The following is a 21809-nucleotide window of genomic DNA, read 5'->3' on the forward strand; positions in this document are numbered from 1 at the left end:
GGACTCTGGCCGAATATCCGGTATCCGGCCGCCGGATATTCGGCCGGCGGAACTATACCTATATTTTGAGTTTTGCAGGTGCGCGTAGTGCAAGTTTCGACCTGTTTCGTAGTAAACGTTCGCGCGGACACATTTCTAGGATCGTAAAGAGTTTTATCATGTCATTACGTAGTAAGTTCGTTTATAGTTACAAGTGCGCGCGCGTATTTTTGTGTAAACAAATAAGTGTATTGTGTGACATTGGTTACGTATTCATTTCTATCTACTGTGTCGTTAGCATTAAGACCGTGACTGTTTTTTAGATTCCATTTTTTACCCCAAAATGTGTTAATTATACTATCCGGTATCCGGCCGGATAGTAACCGGATATCCGGTGCATCTCTAGTGTAGAAAGAATGACGTCATATACGGTGTTGTGTGTTTGGTGTGTAGTGCTGTCTTCGATCGGGGCCATAGTGGTGGACGGCAAGGTGGACGGCGGCGGCGCGGCGGCGCAGGGCCCCTACCACCCCCCTCCGCCGCCCCCCCACCCCGCGCACCCCCCGCAACCCCCGCAGCCCGCCGCCGTCAGCGCCGCGCTACATCACGCCGCTGCGATGCAACAGGTATCACTCTCCCTCCAACTATCCACTAATAAATACATACACCATGCTGTGAACTTTGACAATTAACCAATGATATATATACACTACCCTGCACTTACACCTTACATTTGGCTTGTCCACAAGTAGGGTTTGCAATCCGGATCCGGAATGTATGAAATTATCCGGATCCGCGGATCTTCCCATACATTTCGAATCCGTCGTGCAAACCCTATCCACAAGTAATGTAAGTACAGTCAGCAGCAGAAGTTGCTAAGCGGGCGAGGTGTTCGAAATTACCTTGACGCGCTCTTATTCTCTTAGAATTCTTAGATAGATAGATAAACTTTATTAGCTTGCCACAATACACACATTGACAGAAAAAACAGAAACAATAACAATATCAAACTAAAACTAAAATCAGGAACAAGATGTATCAATAAATGTGCTGTGTGCGTTGCAGCAAAAGAAAAGGGTTCTGGCTCAGTAATACGCTCCACTATTTCGGGTGAAGCACTGATAATTCTGCTAGAACCCAGATCACGGACAGATTATCGATGTAAAAAATAATAATATAAAAATACAAAAATATTTAGAAACTTGCCTATTAAATAATAATCATTGTCTTAGTACCTACGGATTGTGTAAAAGTGTGGTGCCTGGTAGTGTATAGTATGATATCAGATCATCATCAATATTAAGAGGGCCTGGCCCTCTGTCGCTGCAGCATTTTCCATTCCAGCCTATTCTGGGCTTTCGTTTTTACTTCCTGATACGAGTGGCTACAGCACCATTCTTTTATCTGTGTCATGTATGATATTCTAGGTCTTCCTCTTCCTCTTTTTTCCTCAATTCTGCCCTCCAATATGATTTTGTTTAACCCTTCGTGTCGGAGTATGTGACCTATACATTTGGCTCTACGTTTTTCAATGACGTGCATTATTTGTCTCTTCTCTTTTGCCTTCTCTAGTACCTCAAGGTTGGTGCGATATCAGATGAGGAATAGATAACGGCCTACAATAACATAAAGTATTATACACATACAGACTAGATCCGGTAATCTGCAACCAAATACCCGTGCGGAATTCCTATATTTTGTTTATTTAAAAGTTATATTTTAAAATGATACTTAAACGATTGTTTTGTTTTAAGACATCTTAATGGTGGAGGGATATTATTCCAGCACTTTGTTGCGAGATACCGGAAGCAGCCCGTAAAAGCGACAGTTTTGTGTGGGTGTGTTTCTAAAAGACAACGCCTGGTGGATCTAGTACCATGTCGTCTGTGGAATGAAGAAACGTGTATTTTCGAATATAAATATTCTGGTTTTTTGTCGTTCAGGACACTAAACAAAAGACTTGCAAGGTGTAGGTGTCTGCGAGATGTCATATTAAGTATTGAAGCCTTATTTAGATGCGGTGTAACACTGACAATCCAACCTCTAGACTGAGCTTAGGCCAATTCTTTCATGAAACCGATGCTGCCAAAAATACGGGGGTGCGGGGGGACGAGGTGAGCGAATCCCGTGCCGTGATTGGTCCGTTCAAAGACACGGACCAATCACGGCACGGGATTGACTCGAAGATGGAGTAACGCTACCGTATGTGTGGCAGAGGGGGATAGCGCGACTATGCTATGTCTAGAGGTTGGATTGTCTGTGCGGTGTAATGTGACTCCTACTCCTCTTAATAATAAAGTCGCGTCGAGATCATTTTGAACACCTCGCCCGCTTAGTAACTTCTGCTGATGACTGTACATGTTGTTTATGCAATATGTTCCCTGTGTACATAATCAACATTTCTACATATGTACACCCAATTAAATTAAAATTGTTTAATACGGTGTAAACCCTCACAGATTATCACCTCTTATCATTGAACACAACACTTATATCCTCCTAAGGCCCAAGGTACTAACTATAGTACTCTATTCAGTTCGGTGTAATTTAAACCATGTTGAATTGGAACAGAGTCGCTTTTGCTTTATTTCGTTCAATTTTCAAACAGCGCAAAATCAACTCTATTTCCTACAATTTAGGTTCAAATTTCAGTGGCAAATTTTGGATGTTTTGTTTGTATGGCTGGGCCTTGGGAGGATAAAATTATAACAACACTATAGGTAGCTCAAACTACTCATACCAAAATAACATATTCATTACTAAATGTCCTTAACACAAGCATACAATTTGACTTAAACTAATATCATTATCAGAAATAATAAAGTAATAATATTTCATGTCTCAGACATTGGCTCGCTACCAGGTCAGTTTCGGGTGTTTCTGCAGTTCAACCCCCACACGCTGTGGTTCAACTCTGTACTAAACGGTTGTAGAAACATCCGCTAGTCGTCTCTATGTTACATAGATATACAAATTACAATAATGCATGTTTTAACAATTTTCTTGACTTTAAACTATTTGGTAATATTTCAACTAAATTAAGACGAAAGTGGGAGGACCCACGCGAAATCGCCTTTTCATACAAACGTACCTAGTCCCCATTTTCCTCTTTGGATATTAACATAATTGAAAATATTTTCACGCAATTTGTTGTATATCAACCACAGCTGTGCCCCTACGTTTGATTTTTTCGAAATTTTAATTGTTATAAGAGTTAGGAGCATTTAAAAATTTGTATGTATAGTACGGCAGGTACGGCTCTTCTCAGGTGAACTTTTCGCTTCGAACCTTAATCTTTCAAACTAAGGCCATTGTCTCTATTATCGCAAAGCCGCTAGCTCCCGACTTAGCACGTGCCAGTACAACATTCATATTGAAAAACAACCGGTATCGTCGTAGTATTAAGGTTCAAATTTAATGTCACTGATATTCTAGATATTACGTTTTGGTAGTGTAGAACGATAGACCGCCCCGAAGCGATACGGCACTCATATTATTTTGATACTTAGTGTGGTGTTAAAAATGAAACGTGGTTATACCTAATCTGTATTTCGCTCCTATTTACAATCAATTGTCAATATCCAGAGAGGAGAATGGGGACTACGTTTGTATAGAGAAACGGCCGTCCCCTTTCCTCTTAAGAAATGTTTTTCTTCCGTTATTAACTACTTTATTGGCAAGATCCAAATAATATTGGTCAGCATGACTATCATACGTATTAGATTAGTCATTGGCGTTTATAATAGCTTTAAGTATTTGATCTTTTGGCCGCCTGACGTCAAGTATTTAACTCGCTCTAAATTCTGAATTTATTTACCAAAGGTTCTCTGACAGATTATGGCGGTTAAAGGGTTAGAATTGTAGTTTATTTGCATGATTATTTTAGCTTTAACTAAAGTACATTTTGTTACTAATTCTTAACACGTTTACTGTCGGCGACCCGCTAGGTGGGTTTTCTCGTCCTAGAGGTCCTTTTTGCTACATACGATACGAGGTTTTCCCGCGTTATCGGCTACGTTCGGCAGGGAATGTGTTATATATTTTAATTTATTCAATTTTTTAATATAAAAATTCTGAATAATCAATGCTGTTTGCAATAAATACTGCAACAAAGTGCAGTTTTAGGGCTAACAAATAAACTGCACCCTAAAGCGGGCATTACATTATACAATTTGCAGAGCGCTAATTAAGTGTCGCTAGGCGAGATAAAAAAGAGCTTGTTCATTACACTACACAAGCTAGCGACGCTAGTTAGTGTCTTATTTTCATTTCGGCAGTGATCATCGTTCGAATCGAACCGCATCTTCCGAACAGAGCTAGTATATCATGGCACCATCAAAACATCAAAAAGTTGGCATTGTTTTAACACTGTTGTTTAGTTCAATTTTCACGAATAATTTTTTTTAATTGTAATCTTTATGTTTTTTATCCCATAAAAATAGCATGTCTTTATAAAGTTCAATCATGTTTAGCAGTACTTCCTGTTCCCTAGTCTGTGGCTGCGTCATTTTGAACTGAAATGCAATAAATAAAACATCCATACGTTCGAGTGCGTCGGTGGCGTGCCGACAACTGACCTTGCACAGTAAGCGCTAAGCACGCTAAAACCATTTACACTATGCGTTCTAGTGCGCTAGTTAGCGTTAGTGCGGCAGAGCACATGCGATCGCACTAGATTGGGTCACTAACTGGCTAGCTGCCTTTACACTATGCTAAATTAGTGCGCTAACTTAGCTAGCGCTCTGCAAATTGTATAATGTAATGCCCGCTTTAGCACAGCGACACTATTTTTCGCGCAAGAAGGACTTATTTTCAATAATAATTTTATTTGTATCGAATAACAAAACAAAGATGTCATATCTATGGCCGACATGGCGGAGCAACGTACATACTATAACATAATAAATTGTAGTGTTCGTTCGAATATGCAAAAGAGTCACATACATATAGTAAAGTTTGAGTATCGACATTAGCAATCCCTCTACTGTATACATATAGTGGCATGTCCACAGCAGTCGTACGCGAACTCGGGCATGGGCGGCGTGGGCGCGGTGGGCGGCTACATGTCGGCGCTGGCGTCGCTGCGCACGCGGCCGCACGCTGCGCACGCGCTGCAGCACACGCCGCTGCGCCACGCGCACGTCACCTCCACCACGCACCCGCACCATCTACACGGTGTGTACAAAATAAAAAAAAATTTAGAATTTGTAAAGTCCCAAGGAGCCATGTGGATTGACGGGGCTCAAAAATAGGGATGATGACACATGTTGAATTTTATAACAAAATCTATTAAAATAAAATATTGAAAAATTACAAAATTACAGGACCTGAAAGTTTCAAAATTTAAGTTTTTTTTAACTTACAAAAACGATAAAAGTAAGGGTACCATTCGATTTCTTACATTTCATCCAAAAAAAATATTGTATAGCAACTATATACATAAATGCAATATTTCACCGATAAAAATGCAATTTTCTTGTTTTGTCCATACTACAAGATGGGCGATGACGTCACGGCCGTTTTGTATAGGGCGTTTCGCGAGTGAAGTGCGACTGTCGGCCTTTGACTACAATTTCTGACTTTTGTGTTACTTTAATGCAATGGGTCCCATATAGACATTTGATCCTAAAAATAAACCCGATCGATTGATACCATAAAAAAAATTAGTCATGTAGCCTATTGCGACCCGGGCTAATCCATATTGTTTGACCCGCAGGTATGACCGAGCTGAATTTACGCGGACTCCTGAACCAAGGCTCGGGGCGCGGCGCCGCGCGCTCGCCGCTCCAGCAGCACCCCGCGATGCACCACTATCAGCAGAGTGAGTCGTAACTACCCACTTTTTACTAATCGTATATTTCAGAGTATCGTTAAAACTGGCATCGTCAAAATGAGCCTCCAAGGTGGCTTAGCCGATTCGAGACAACCGGCATATTGAAAACTGTTAATTGTTGAAGCACAGCTGACGTCAGCTTCTGCCGCTTCTGTACAACTTATATCGATAGTAATAGTACATTATTGTCGAGGTTCGGAAGTAGCTACTTGCTGGCTGAGGATTCGTTTTAAACGGACGACCTTGGGAGTCCGTTTAATTGAATCCGAAGCCAGCAAGTAGCCTTCCAGCCGAGTCATATATAGTGCTTTTCTCAAAAATGGTGCAAGAAATAGAAATGTTTTACAGAAGCAACGTTCTAATTTTCACAGAAAAAAGTAAAACAATTAAAAAGATTTGCTTTGCCACCTTTAAAAAAAAATAGAAGTGTATTTTTGTGCTGAAAATACGCCAACCTATTTGAGACACCTAAATAGTCGCGGTACCAACATTATAATAATAAGTACTGATTATCTCTTTGGCTGTTCAATGGACCCATGCCTTCATTTCATACGGCCATTTCAACTTTTAAAAAGTTTGGAACTCGTTAAATAATGAAATTTGTATGCGACGTTGCAGTCCCGAAATCGAGACTGCAATGTTTTTAACTTTTTGATTTTTTGAATGACCATAAACTACGCACTTCGCGACTTATTTTTTAACCGGCAACGTCGACTTTGCCGTCCATTTTTGAGAAAACTTTATTGTATAGTGTCGTTTGTTATATAGTGATGGGCGCGTACGCGGCGAGCAGCGCGTACGCGGCGGCGGGGCAGAGCGGGCGGCGCTCGGGCGGGCCGCGCACGCCGTCGCCCGCGCCGCACACGCCGCCGCAGCCGCAGCCCGCCAAGTGGCACATCCCGCAGCAGGGGCTCCTCAACGGTCAGTCTATACTAGACACTGACAATCCAACCTCTAGACTGAGCTTAGGCCAATTCTTTCATGAAACCGATTCCGCCAAAAATACGTGGGTGCGGGGGGACGAGGTGAGCGAATCCCGTGCCCTGATTGGTCCGTTCAAAGACACGGACCGATCACGGCACGGGATTGACTCGAAGATGGAGTAACGCTACCGTATGTGTGGCAGAGGGGGTAGCGCGACTATGCTATGTCTAGAGGTTGGATTGTCTGTGATACTAGAACACTCCTCCCGGCGCTCCACCCGCCGCCCCGGTCCGCCCAGTGTTACATCCCGCGACGGAGCTCCGAGACGGTCGGTGTCAGTATTGAATAACCCTAAAAATTTCTAATACTAATACTTTCATAAAACCTACAAATGAGTCATCGTATTTAAGTATTTATAAGGGCCCGATCCGCGTTTCGTATCGATTTTATCCTACAGTGAATAAACGGATGGACAAAAGGGGGCGATCGACCCGCTCCTTCCGAGGAAAAGTACCCGCCTGTCCGCTCCGATATGATTTATTTTTATATATGTCGTAGAGCGGTCTAGAATAACGGGTACGTATATTTTTAACTGCCCAAACTCGACCTATGCGAAGAAATTGTCCTCCAAAGTACTGAAAAGTGAGCAAACCTGACTGAAAAGTTATTCATTTATCAAAATAAATCGAATCTGAGCCGGAAAGCGGGGTACCTTTCCTTGTTAGTATTCGGGCTACAAAATTTCGATGGGTATTATGATTCTAAATGGTAGGTGTGTTGTACAGGTGGGTTCGACATGTCGCTGCCGCACGGGTCGGGCTCGCCGGGCGGCGCGGGCGCAGGCGCGGACTACAAGATCACGCTGGGCCGCGCGCGCGCCGCGCCGCCTTCCGCCGTCACCTCCACCAACCCCAAGACCCCCAGCCCCAGTCTCAACGTAACACATTGTTTTACTGAGAAATCACTGCCTTTTTGTGGAAGAACAAAGCCCTAGAAAGTAATCATTTTCGAACCCGAGTGGAAAAGTAAATGCGCATGTTCGTACGTGGCGCCTCCAGAAAACGTGTAAATCTTGTCTTTATCTCAAATGCATCGTGAAACGTTATGTGATATGCTGATATACCATAGTCTCGACTCAAAACGAGTCCTAAAATTCCACTTGTAAAAAATTGGGGACCGATTTCAGCAGTTTGGGCATTATTCAGAGAGACGTAGATTATTTTTGCTATTTTATTAACAATGTTTAGACTTTATTTTATTCTGTACAGGGCGGCGCCGGCGTAGAACTAGATAAAGTATGCGCCGAGTCGGTGCAAGACCTGATGGCCACTATCGCCAAGTTGGATTCGAACGGCGTGCAGGTGCTCCCTGAACAGCCCCGCGCCGAGCCCGCCGTGCATTCCTCTACCGACACCGCCGGTTAGTGGCTCAAATACTACATTTCATATACATCACATAATTTACATATCCTAGTTTCATGACTGCCAGAAAATTGCAATCTTGGAAAGTCTGACTCTAATTAGGATTAAAGCAGTGGTTCCTAACCTTTTCAGTCCGATCACCCCTATGACCAACTAGGGAACCTGATTTTACCCCTCCCCAATGGTAATAAAAAATAAAACGTGTACGTTTGTTGTATTGATATATTAGGTTAGCTTATGCTTATTACCCCCGTAAAATACCAGTTTTACCCCCAGGTTAGGAACCACTGGATTAAAGCTTAAGGTATTAGGGTTTAATAATTAGGATTAGGAACGTTCATTCCAGAAGACCACTAATCCATAATTCCTACGGCCCTAATCGGAGCACCGCCTCAGCCTTCCTAAAGGGACCCCACAGATTACCAGTTCGCCGGACGATATCAGCCTGTCAGTTAAACGCAAAAGGTGACAGTTCCAAAAAACTGGCAGCCTAATATCGTCCGGCGAACTGGTAATCTGTGGGTCCCTTTAGGCCTTGAATCTTACCGGTGTGCCTATTACTCTGCGATGCGTCTGGGAGCAACCAAGTAGTGTTTTGTACACCTGTTTTATCTCGCAGGTACAGTAGCGCCAGCCACGGCGGCCCCCGCCGCGGCCCCCGGCGGGGACCCCAACGAGGACTGGTGCGCCGTGTGCATGGACGGCGGCGAGCTCATGTGCTGCGACAAGTGCCCCAAGGTGTTCCACCAGTACTGCCACATACCCACCATCGAGAAACTGCCCGAGTCAGTATACTTAATCCTACTCATCCTACGACGTATTGAAATACTCCATTAACGATCTTCTTCGGGCAACACTACGAGATATGTCTCGTGTCCCATTTAGTGATGTTTAGGATTGTAAAGCATGTGACGATTTAGTCTCAAGCAGAATTTGTTTATTTACAGCGAGACAGAAACATGGCAGTGCCTGCTATGCGTGAACTTCGCCGAACTGCCCGAAGAACCTCGCTCGCCCGGCGAAACCATATCCCCGCGAGAACAGAAGCTCATGGAGCGAGTCACGCTCGAGCTGTACTGCCAGTACGAGCCCAGCCTGCCCTTCCGCGAGCCCGTGTCCCAGCTCAACCACGACTACCACAGCAAGGTATAAACCATATCCCCGCGAGAACAGAAGCTCATGGAGCGAGTCACGCTCGAGCTGTACTGCCAGTACGAGCCCAGCCTGCCCTTCCGCGAGCCCGTGTCCCAGCTCAACCACGACTACCACAGCAAGGTATAAACCATATCCCCGCGAGAACAGAAGCTCATGGAGCGAGTCACGCTCGAGCTGTACTGCCAGTACGAGCCCAGCCTGCCCTTCCGCGAGCCCGTGTCCCAGCTCAACCACGACTACCACAGCAAGGTATAAACCATATCCCCGCGAGAACAGAAGCTCATGGAGCGAGTCACGCTCGAGCTGTACTGCCAGTACGAGCCCAGCCTGCCCTTCCGCGAGCCCGTGTCCCAGCTCAACCACGACTACCACAGCAAGGTATAAACCATATCCCCGCGAGAACAGAAGCTCATGGAGCGAGTCACGCTCGAGCTGTACTGCCAGTACGAGCCCAGCCTGCCCTTCCGCGAGCCCGTGTCCCAGCTCAACCACGACTACCACAGCAAGGTATAAACCATATCCCCGCGAGAACAGAAGCTCATGGAGCGAGTCACGCTCGAGCTGTACTGCCAGTACGAGCCCAGCCTGCCCTTCCGCGAGCCCGTGTCCCAGCTCAACCACGACTACCACAGCAAGGTATAAACCATATCCCCGCGAGAACAGAAGCTCATGGAGCGAGTCACGCTCGAGCTGTACTGCCAGTACGAGCCCAGCCTGCCCTTCCGCGAGCCCGTGTCCCAGCTCAACCACGACTACCACAGCAAGGTATAAACCATATCCCCGCGAGAACAGAAGCTCATGGAGCGAGTCACGCTCGAGCTGTACTGCCAGTACGAGCCCAGCCTGCCCTTCCGCGAGCCCGTGTCCCAGCTCAACCACGACTACCACAGCAAGGTATAAACCATATCCCCGCGAGAACAGAAGCTCATGGAGCGAGTCACGCTCGAGCTGTACTGCCAGTACGAGCCCAGCCTGCCCTTCCGCGAGCCCGTGTCCCAGCTCAACCACGACTACCACAGCAAGGTATAAACCATATCCCCGCGAGAACAGAAGCTCATGGAGCGAGTCACGCTCGAGCTGTACTGCCAGTACGAGCCCAGCCTGCCCTTCCGCGAGCCCGTGTCCCAGCTCAACCACGACTACCACAGCAAGGTATAAACCATATCCCCGCGAGAACAGAAGCTCATGGAGCGAGTCACGCTCGAGCTGTACTGCCAGTACGAGCCCAGCCTGCCCTTCCGCGAGCCCGTGTCCCAGCTCAACCACGACTACCACAGCAAGGTATAAACCATATCCCCGCGAGAACAGAAGCTCATGGAGCGAGTCACGCTCGAGCTGTACTGCCAGTACGAGCCCAGCCTGCCCTTCCGCGAGCCCGTGTCCCAGCTCAACCACGACTACCACAGCAAGGTATAAACCATATCCCCGCGAGAACAGAAGCTCATGGAGCGAGTCACGCTCGAGCTGTACTGCCAGTACGAGCCCAGCCTGCCCTTCCGCGAGCCCGTGTCCCAGCTCAACCACGACTACCACAGCAAGGTATAAACCATATCCCCGCGAGAACAGAAGCTCATGGAGCGAGTCACGCTCGAGCTGTACTGCCAGTACGAGCCCAGCCTGCCCTTCCGCGAGCCCGTGTCCCAGCTCAACCACGACTACCACAGCAAGGTATAAACCATATCCCCGCGAGAACAGAAGCTCATGGAGCGAGTCACGCTCGAGCTGTACTGCCAGTACGAGCCCAGCCTGCCCTTCCGCGAGCCCGTGTCCCAGCTCAACCACGACTACCACAGCAAGGTATAAACCATATCCCCGCGAGAACAGAAGCTCATGGAGCGAGTCACGCTCGAGCTGTACTGCCAGTACGAGCCCAGCCTGCCCTTCCGCGAGCCCGTGTCCCAGCTCAACCACGACTACCACAGCAAGGTATAAACCATATCCCCGCGAGAACAGAAGCTCATGGAGCGAGTCACGCTCGAGCTGTACTGCCAGTACGAGCCCAGCCTGCCCTTCCGCGAGCCCGTGTCCCAGCTCAACCACGACTACCACAGCAAGGTATAAACCATATCCCCGCGAGAACAGAAGCTCATGGAGCGAGTCACGCTCGAGCTGTACTGCCAGTACGAGCCCAGCCTGCCCTTCCGCGAGCCCGTGTCCCAGCTCAACCACGACTACCACAGCAAGGTATAAACCATATCCCCGCGAGAACAGAAGCTCATGGAGCGAGTCACGCTCGAGCTGTACTGCCAGTACGAGCCCAGCCTGCCCTTCCGCGAGCCCGTGTCCCAGCTCAACCACGACTACCACAGCAAGGTATAAACCATATCCCCGCGAGAACAGAAGCTCATGGAGCGAGTCACGCTCGAGCTGTACTGCCAGTACGAGCCCAGCCTGCCCTTCCGCGAGCCCGTGTCCCAGCTCAACCACGACTACCACAGCAAGGTATAAACCATATCCCCGCGAGAACAGAAGCTCATGGAGCGAGTCACGCTCGAGCTGTACTGCCAGTACGAGCCCAGCCTGCCCTTCCGCGAGCCCGTGTCCCAGCTCAACCACGACTACCACAGCAAGGTATAAACCATATCCCCGCGAGAACAGAAGCTCATGGAGCGAGTCACGCTCGAGCTGTACTGCCAGTACGAGCCCAGCCTGCCCTTCCGCGAGCCCGTGTCCCAGCTCAACCACGACTACCACAGCAAGGTATAAACCATATCCCCGCGAGAACAGAAGCTCATGGAGCGAGTCACGCTCGAGCTGTACTGCCAGTACGAGCCCAGCCTGCCCTTCCGCGAGCCCGTGTCCCAGCTCAACCACGACTACCACAGCAAGGTATAAACCATATCCCCGCGAGAACAGAAGCTCATGGAGCGAGTCACGCTCGAGCTGTACTGCCAGTACGAGCCCAGCCTGCCCTTCCGCGAGCCCGTGTCCCAGCTCAACCACGACTACCACAGCAAGGTATAAACCATATCCCCGCGAGAACAGAAGCTCATGGAGCGAGTCACGCTCGAGCTGTACTGCCAGTACGAGCCCAGCCTGCCCTTCCGCGAGCCCGTGTCCCAGCTCAACCACGACTACCACAGCAAGGTATAAACCATATCCCCGCGAGAACAGAAGCTCATGGAGCGAGTCACGCTCGAGCTGTACTGCCCTTGCGATTTTTGTGTTTACTGCTTCCAATGGTTTCCAGCAATTTTGAGAAGCTCGCTCAAACTTACCCATTGATCCAATTCCATTGTCAGCTCTTTCGCAGCGCGGCCTTCTCGTACGTAAGTCCGCCTCGCAAACGGACGCTTCGGGCTTTCGACCTTACACTAAGCTCGGGAGAGAGACGGAGAAACAACACGAAAATTGTATATTTAAAAAAGTAGTGTGCATTTACAACATGAAATAAAATGGTAGGCCTCATTGTTATGTGATGAATGTAGCATTGGTTTGTTGTATTGGTAACTCGTCTCGCCTGTGTGCAGATCTCGCGGCCGATGTGCCTGGACATGATCCGCGCGAGGCTGCAGCCGCGCTCGGCGACGCGCTACGCGCACGTGGCGCACTTCGTGGCCGACGTGCGGCTCATGTTCCGCAACGCGCGCCTCTATAATCCGGTAACTATCGCTTTTTAACACTGATTTAAACTTTCACGATTTTTACACATTATTAAATTATACAACGGGACTTATTACTGAATCGCGATTAGAAAGGGATTGAGATAGCTGTCAATCCATATTGATTTTGACGTAAGTGTATGGAAATCTGTTATTTCTAATCCCTTTCTGATCGCGGCATGATAATAATCGCGTATCTAAGTTTTAAGATTTACCTCCGACGTTTCGAGGACGGCGTTGTCCCCGTGGTCTCGGAGAAGACTGGCTTAAGTTGACATCGGCATCGTCTAACCGCGCGAGTTTTTCGAACTACCCGCACTTGGTCTTGTTTATCCGCTTGAACGTTTTGCGCACTAGGGATGTCACTCTGTCGACACACACACGAATCTTAAAACTTAGATACGCGATTAAGTCCCGTTGTATAATTTAATATTGCTTTTTAATTCATTATCATTACCGGTATACTCTATTTTAAGGGCTTTAATAGTAGAAAAAAAAGCGGCCAAGTGCGAGTCGGACTCGCCCATGAAGGGTTCCGTATTTAGGCGATTTATGACGTATAAAAAAAAACTACTTACTAGATCTCGTTCAAACCAATTTTCGGTGGAAGTTTACATCATATATTTTTTTTAGTTTTATCATTCTCTTATTTTAGAAGTTACAGGGGGGGGGGGGGGGGGGGACACATTTTACCACTTTGGAAGTGTCTCTCGCGCAAACTATTCAGTTATTATTAGAAAAAAATGATATTAGAAACCTCAATATCATTTTTGAAGACCTATCCACAGATACCCCACACGTATGGGTTTGAAGAAAAAAAAATTTTTGCGTTTCAGTTCGAGGTATGGGGAACCCCAAAAATTTATTGTTTTTTTTTTTCTATTTTTGTGTGAAAATCTTAATGCGGTTCACAGAATACATCTACTTACCAAGTTTCAATGGCTGTGACATACGGACGGACGGACAGACAGACATGACGAATCTATAAGGGTTCCGTTTTTTGCCATTTGGCTACGGAACCCTAAAAAAGATGTAATTAAATTTCAATCGGATATTATATTTGTGATAACTCGATGTTAAGTATTGGTTAACTAGTACCCTTTGTGTATACAGCCTGAGTCCACGATCCACTCGGACGCCGTCCGGCTGGAGCAGTTCTTCGACGTGTCGCTGCAGAAGTGGCTCCCCGAGTACGCGCACTGGAGCGGCGAGGGCGAGCCGCCCGCCAAGCGCATGCGCGCCGACTGACCCGCGCCGGACCCGGACCCGGACCGGACACGTCAGCGTTCACCGCCACATTACACACAACAATCATCGTAAACATCTCTACTTGGAAATGGAACACAAATTGACCGCTTTATAGTTTGTAGCTTTCTAATAGACCCCGAAGGCTAATCCTATTGTGTATTGTTCAGTAAAACCGCACGTGCTAAAAAGGGTCCTAATTATTCTATTTGGCACCTGAGCGCGGGCTAGTCCGACGCTCAAAAAACCAGTGTAGGTGCGCTCTCCGATAACGCGCCTTTGTTACGCATCTCGATGACACATTTTAGACTGGTTCTGTAGCGTTCGACTCGCCGGCACTCAGTAACCGAAGTACCGATTTTTATGCAGGTGGTTGTGGCACGTGGCACGAGCGGTTTTTCTTAACAATAGACAATAGGATTAGCCTTCGGGGTCTATTAGAAAGCTACAAACTATACCACAAAACAGATACAGTACAGAAATCAATCTACATACAAAGTGCGCTCGAGCAACGCACACATAGACCCTGCTCACGGACACGATATCTCGGACCGGTTGGGACCAGTGCGAGCGCGAGTGCCATCCGCTTGAGACACGCGTCTGTGAACTTTTTTGTGCAATAATGGAGAAACTAAAAAAAAGTTATTATAACTGTTCAGTGGACGGTTGTTTAAATTCAACATTAAACGGTGAATTTGTCGTTTTTTAAGCTACCAGTGGTTTCAGAAAGGTAAGTAGGTATCTGCTTGTATTTCGATGGTTCGTTTTAACGTTAAACAGAAAAGTTAGGTAGGTAGGTATAGGTAAGCACCCCGCCCCGGCCACTACTAGATACGAGTGCCACTACCACGATAGTTTTTTGTGCATAAATCATAGTTGACAACCCTAGAACGACCGCCGAGCGTAGGTATGAAGAGTGAAGTACATACATGTGATTGACTTCTGTACTGTATCTGTTTTGTGGCTTTACTATCTAAAGCGGAGGTGTGCGTAAATTGCATAGACTAGGAATCCTCTAGACTGAGCATAGTAACGCTACCCCCTCTGCAACTTATACGGTAGTTTTACTCCATTTTCGAGTCAATCCCGTGCCGTGATTGGTCCGTGTCTTTGAACGGACCAATCGCGGCACGGGATTCGCTCACCTCGTCCCCCCGCACCCCCGTATTTTTGACAGCATCGGTTTCATGAAATAATTGCTCTAAACTCAGTCTAGAGGATTCCTAGTCTATGGTAAATTGTAACAGACGGCACTGAGGCATTGAAGTGTCGATCGTAACATTCGTAACTTATTAATTCCGATTTAGACGACGACACAAATAATCAATTAACTAACAATTGACAATTGCTAAAGAATCCAAAATGTAGTAAACGATATGCTAAGAAATAAACGTTTCTTATAAAATAATCAATAAATATCAAATTTATAAAAATCGATGATAACTTTTATGGGTACACTACACAGTAATGACCATGAATTAATGAAATATATTTTAAAACTGTTTCGACGACGAAGCTAATAAATGATAAATTCACGCCAAATATTTACAGTATTTTTGGAAAAAACATAATACCATTAAGACTAGCGACGAAACAGTTTTATCCTTTTAGATTTATAAAATACGTAAATACTTAAACACGAGCGAACTTAATGAATGTAAGCTATCTATTGATAATAGAATATGTACTCCCTAGGCAAACTCTGTAGCGTATGAGATGTATGTTAATGTTACCCCGACTTTACTCTTGTAAACACTTACGTACATTGGAACGCAGTTATGTCTTACAGAAGAAATTATAGTCCAAATGAAATAGAAATATCTGACTGATAGCTGCGTCTCAATCTTTCTATTTGCAATATTGTTGTGACGAAAATTTCGTCTTTATAAGCAATATTAACCAATACCATTCCACACTATTAATTGACAATTCGTATACTATATTGCAAATATACAGGGTGGATTTTCTTTTTGGGTCAGTGAGGGCAGCTACCAGATCCCGTGCTGCTACAAGAAAACGGTCTAAGAAGACCTTCCCTCGATTTCAAATTAATGAAGATTGGCTTTTACAGATTTTGGAAAAAACATACAGGGTGCGAGAAAAAGGTCATTTTTGACAAACTTTTTTTTTTATGCCAATCGATCCCATTCCTATTAAGGATCAAAAGCTTGTATGGAACCAAAAAAAAATTCCGGCTAGAAAAGCCACAAATCGAGGAAAACTTTTCCCATACAATTTGTATGAAAATGAAAACTTTTATTTTTCACATGCTATTTTTGTATGCCAATCGATTCCATTCCTATCCAGTATCAATAGTTTCTTTGGGGTCAACTTACGGTAATGTACTAAAAAGCCACAAATTAAAGAAAACATTTTCCATACATTTACTATGGAGAAAACGTGAAATTTAATTCACATTTTTCTATCTGGCCAATCAGTCCTGTTACATTTAAGGACCATAATACTGTATGAAGACATTTTTGGTTCCATACAAGCTTTTGATCCTTAATAGGAATGGGATCGATTGGTATCAAAAAAAAAGTTTATCAAAAATTACCTTTTTCTCGCACCCTGTGTGTTTTTTCCAAAATCTGTAAAAGCCAATCTTCATTAATTTGAAATCGAGGGAAGGTCTTCTTAGACCGTTTTCTCGTAGCAACACGGGATCTGGTAGCTGCCCTCACTGACCCAAAAAGAAAATCCATCCTGTATAAGGTCCGTTAATGATCGGTTAAGAGTATTGATAGATTCGTTCCTCTTTACGCAAGACTTTGCAAGTGTGTAGACGGCTTTAGTGAACTTAGTTGACTATTACTATTACGTGCTCGTGGCGCGCCCGTCTAAGGTTCACAATTTATACATTAGGGTGGTATATATTGCACTCGTCACATTTCTTGGTCCAATGTGCATTAGATAAGATAAAGATAAAGGATAGTTTATTCAAGTAGGCATAATTACAATGCGCTTATGAACGTCAATTAAAGCTAGGTAGACCGGCTCCAACCCTACACCTCTGCCCCGAGAAGATTTAAATCCCACCTCAATTGGAGGAGGGTATCCCATTTTGGGACCGGCAACAAACTCGGCGGGACACATCTTTTCAAAAATAATTACATCTTATTGCGTCTCACTCTCTCATTAAGCAAAATGTGAGGCGCAAATATACATTGTACCAAGAAATTGGAATCAAAACCATTAATAATATTTCATAATCTATACTTCTATTAGCCTTCAGCCGCCTAGGAGCCTAAAAGGGGCCTTCTATTTTGCATTGTTATTTTTAATAATTTTTTTAAAAATCTAAATTTGATTTTTCGTAGCATGTTTTGATCTGAGGCCGACAAGTAAAATGGTCAAAAAATGTAGTTGTTGTACCGAATGCAAACTATTTTTGACATAAATAGAAACGAAGAATATTTTAAATATTCCAGATTTTTTGTAGAAAACAAATGGCGCGCCGCAATCTTCCTTTACGTTCCCCTCGCGGGCTGTTCTGTACATAGCGTTAGCGTAGTTCATGTCTCTATATATTTATATAACGAATACTTTATATCATACACAAAGGAATACTAAGACAAGTAGTGAAAAATACTATAGCCGCAAAGACAGCTGAAATAAATGGTGTACTGCGCCATATGGTTGGTGAACTACATAGATTGTTGAACGTTAGGGCTTGACAAACAATATCCGAACACGCACTCTAAGTGTAAGGCCTGAGTGGACGCTCGAGTTGGGCGTGCAGCGGGGCGGGGCGTGCGGCGTGCATGTTAAACAAATGCAAGCGTATAGCAGCGGCCTTAGTGCACGCTGCTCAAATGACTTGTGAGTTCGACGCCACGCTGCAAGCCCCGCCGAACGCTCCGCTTCGAGCGTCCACTCAGGCCTTACCACGGCCTTACACTAACGCCTTGACAATGGAGCCGTGTTCAGATATTTGTGAGCACCTCGCCCGCTCCAATATATCTGATGGCGCCTGTACAAGGCAGTATATCGCCATCTACTTCAGCTGTACACTAGAAGCTGGACTATATTACGGGTGTTAGTATTCTGTTGTGTATTTATTGAATACTTTCTATTGTCTCTGTTGTGGGTGGACGTTACGTGTTGTGTTGTTGTAGACGGTCTCCTCGAGAACTTCGCGAGATATTTGCACGGGTCATGCACAGTATGCTTAAAGCAATAAGGTTTATTTCTGTACCCAACAATTAAGGACAGTGTAATCTTATTTTCGGATTTCATTTTTAATTTTGGCTGGTAGGTACTGCAGAATTTTAATGTGTCCTTGGCTTAGAAACAGAGAGAGAATAAGAAAGAACTAGAATCTGCTGTGTATGACCCGTTAGGTTACTCCCATAATGTCACCGCGATCGACTGCAGTGAGCGGATCTACATATCGACTACTTTAATAACAACTCTTATCTTGTTCTGTCAATCAAAAGAAAAATGTGCTAACTATGCATGGGATGCATACCCGTACAGACTTACTGCGTTTCAACTTTGAGTAGCAGTGTGAAATACGAGATTTTTTTAAGTAGTGACGATATAAGAGTCGGTTGCAAAAAGTGTTCGCTAAATTTTATTGTATGGGATGTTTTATAGTTCACTGTTGAGTGACGTTGATCAGTCCGCAAATATGGTTGGTGTAACTGGCTCTAAATATGGATGTTATGTGGTATGACGCTATGACAGATTAAACGGTTTTACAAACATTAATTACTCTGGCACATAGACTAGGAATTCTCTAGACTGAGTTTAGAGCAATTATTTCATGAAACCGATGCTGCCAAAAATACTGGGGTGCGGGGGGTGAGCGAATCCCGTGCCGTGATTGGTCCGTTCAAAGACACGGACCAATCACGGCACGGGATTGACTCGAAGATGGAGTAAAACTACCGTATAAGTGGCAGAGGGGGTCTAGAGGATTCCTAGTCTATGCTCTGGCATATCTGTCCCTCTCGACTCGACGGTAGGTCGCGGTGCCAGTGTGTGAATCTCTTTAGTGTTGGTTAAGTTTTGAGTGAGTTTTGGTGGTATCATCTTGGGTCGTCCCATTAGTTTTTCGTCAAGTTCTTAAATTAGTCATATTCTGCTTTCGTCACTCATTCTACATTGAAAGCCACCGACGATTGTGACGAATGTAGAATGAGTGACGAAAGCAGAATAGGACAAATTTAAGAACTTGACGAAAAACGAATGGGACGACCCAAGATGATACCGTTTTGGTCGAGCGACGATCTGCATTATCAGTATCATATTGCTTGTCAGCGACAAAACGTTTCTTCTACTTAATAGTTGGTTAAAGAGGGCTGAAAACTCTACGTTGACTATGAACAGTATCATGCTAATATTGCATTTTGCTCGGCTGTTTAGGTTGTTGTTAAAGAGGGCTGACAACTCTACGTTGACTATGAACAGTATCATACTAATATTGCATTTTGCTCGGCTGTTTAGGTTGTTGTTATGATCTGGAATGTATATTAAGAATTTTATGATTATAGCACTTGTTAGCTGTATATCTTGATTCCTACTAGGTACCAATATTTTTCACAATTTATTTTAAGTTACACTTAGTTTTATTTTTTATCAGAAATCAAATGATACTTTCGAGAGTAGCTATTTATTTCTTAGTTATATTTTATTGTTCGGACTTAAGTTAACGGTTACTTTACGCTAGAAGGTGTCGTGGAGGTGAAAGAGTTATTTTTGTAAGATTGAACGTGATAAGTATGTGGACTCTCTCTGTGTTGGAATCGTTTGTGAAACGTTGCAGCGACTGAGTGGGAGACTGATCGTCCATTTGAATAGACAAACGTTTTATACAATGTCGTGTTGGTCTTTGGCACTCCGCTGCCTTTCCGCGGACCAACAGTAACGGCCCGCGAGCCGTAGTTTGGATACCCAGCATGCCATAGTGACCGATAAAGAGATATTATTATTATATTATTTTATTCTAAAATTTGTCTTTTATGTTTCCGAATGTCTGTCAGTCTGTTTCAGTCGAAACCTACGTTTTGGGACCGGTAAGCAACTTCCTTATACCTCCCTATACAGTATACACAAGCATTCATTTCTTCTGACCGTATATGTATACAGAACATTGTAGTAAACGTTTGTCTAAATACAAAATGAAAGGACATCATATCGTGTTGGACGAGGGGAGAGCTGCATCTTGAGAGCGCGAGGGCTCTCGCATTTGAATAATCTCTTTATCGGCGTATAAACTTTATTATTATTAAATTAGAAATAAATACCATTTATTGGAAACTGTGTATCATTTCACCCTCCTCCGTTCTGATTGAACCTTTTAGCACTCAAGTCAGTAAAATAGTAAAATACACTGGCCTTATCCAGCTAAAGCAGCGTTATTCAAGAGAATCAAGAGTATTAACATTAACTTTATTGACTCGTACTTCCACCAAGCAAAATATACTATATAGTGCCCATTTTGCGACTTGGACATTCTGCTATGTATCCCCATGAAGGATTATTATGGATACGACGAGAACGGTAGGGTAAACTACCCAATAATTGACAATGGAAGTAAGGTAGAACCATTGGTGGGATGCTGACAAAGTTTTATCTTTTTTTGTTACAACATATGAGACCGTGTTAAATTCGCTTGCAAGATTTTTCGCGCTTATTTACCGTTACTTTTCGGAGTCCAATAAAAGAATAGAAAAATAATAAAAATATATCTCCCATTTAGCTCACGTAAGTTTCATGTTGCAACACCGGTCCAGTCCTATTACGTAACGCAATTCGCTTACCATCGCCATCATTTGACACATGCATAGCGATAAAACCTCTAAATTATCTAAAATGTAGGCGTAACGATAGCAATTACTATAACGATTATCGACTAGGTACTAGTCGACTATACCAGATCAGTAGGTATCACTGTACGACAAACAGATTTGTTGTTGTTAACTGTTTTTTTGCTCGGAATCAAGAATTGTTAGTGGTTGACGAATCAATCGGTGTAGAGTAGTAATATATACAGAGTGAACAGACAGACAGACAGGAGACCCGAGCCGGCGCGGGAGGACGTGCGTGCGGTGAGTGAACCCGTTTATAGGTTATTGACCTGCCGAAAATGTTTCCAACAACTTATTAAAACATAGGTACATATAACTTCGGTAGCTTTGTGCTAACGATTAAGTTTAATGTACAGATTATGTGAGTATCTAAATTCTAGTGATTACTAGAATAATAATGAATATTACTTGTTATTAATTAATTATTATTTCTTATTGGAATCTAGTTGTATAGGTGCGGATTTAGAGATTGCAATACCATTACCATAATGTTTTGTTTCCGTGAGAATTCAGAATAAGCGAGGAAACCTAAGGAGATTACCCCATCTATTTTCATATACCTACTTATTTGCCTGTTTTTATATTTTAGAAAAATGTTAACACCTTCAACGAGCATTTTAGGAGCTTACATACATATTAATACATATGTATTTATTAGGCACTAATAACACGATACCTAATAATAATACTCAAAACATAAGTACCTATAAACATTCACTTAAACACGTTATTAACTACCTAGGTGTATCATGCAAGCATAATATAGGGTAGGTGCGTTAGTTTTCGTCCACTTGACGAAATTTGAATATAAACCTACATTGCTGCACAAATTTGG

General features: G+C 44.1%; 1 protein-coding gene across 1 annotated transcript in view; it reads left to right on the plus strand.

The window, feature by feature from the left end:
* The window catches only part of LOC134654479 (E3 ubiquitin-protein ligase TRIM33), a 31107-nt gene extending 16926 nt beyond the window's left edge, over positions 1–14181 (plus strand). The window contains exons 11-20 of the mRNA XM_063509920.1: positions 433–605; positions 4992–5154; positions 5696–5800; positions 6581–6733; positions 7522–7673; positions 8005–8155; positions 8783–8942; positions 9105–9303; positions 12783–12914; positions 14028–14181. Coding sequence (XP_063365990.1) covers positions 433–605; positions 4992–5154; positions 5696–5800; positions 6581–6733; positions 7522–7673; positions 8005–8155; positions 8783–8942; positions 9105–9303; positions 12783–12914; positions 14028–14162 — 1523 coding nt within the window. The 3' untranslated portion in view covers positions 14163–14181. The remainder of the gene's footprint in view (positions 1–432; positions 606–4991; positions 5155–5695; positions 5801–6580; positions 6734–7521; positions 7674–8004; positions 8156–8782; positions 8943–9104; positions 9304–12782; positions 12915–14027) is intronic.
* The last annotated feature ends 7628 nt before the right edge of the window (positions 14182–21809 follow it).

The sequence above is a fragment of the Cydia amplana genome, chromosome 15 (genome assembly GCF_948474715.1).
Source record: "Cydia amplana chromosome 15, ilCydAmpl1.1, whole genome shotgun sequence".
NCBI classification, from domain to species: Eukaryota; Metazoa; Arthropoda; class Insecta; order Lepidoptera; family Tortricidae; genus Cydia; species Cydia amplana.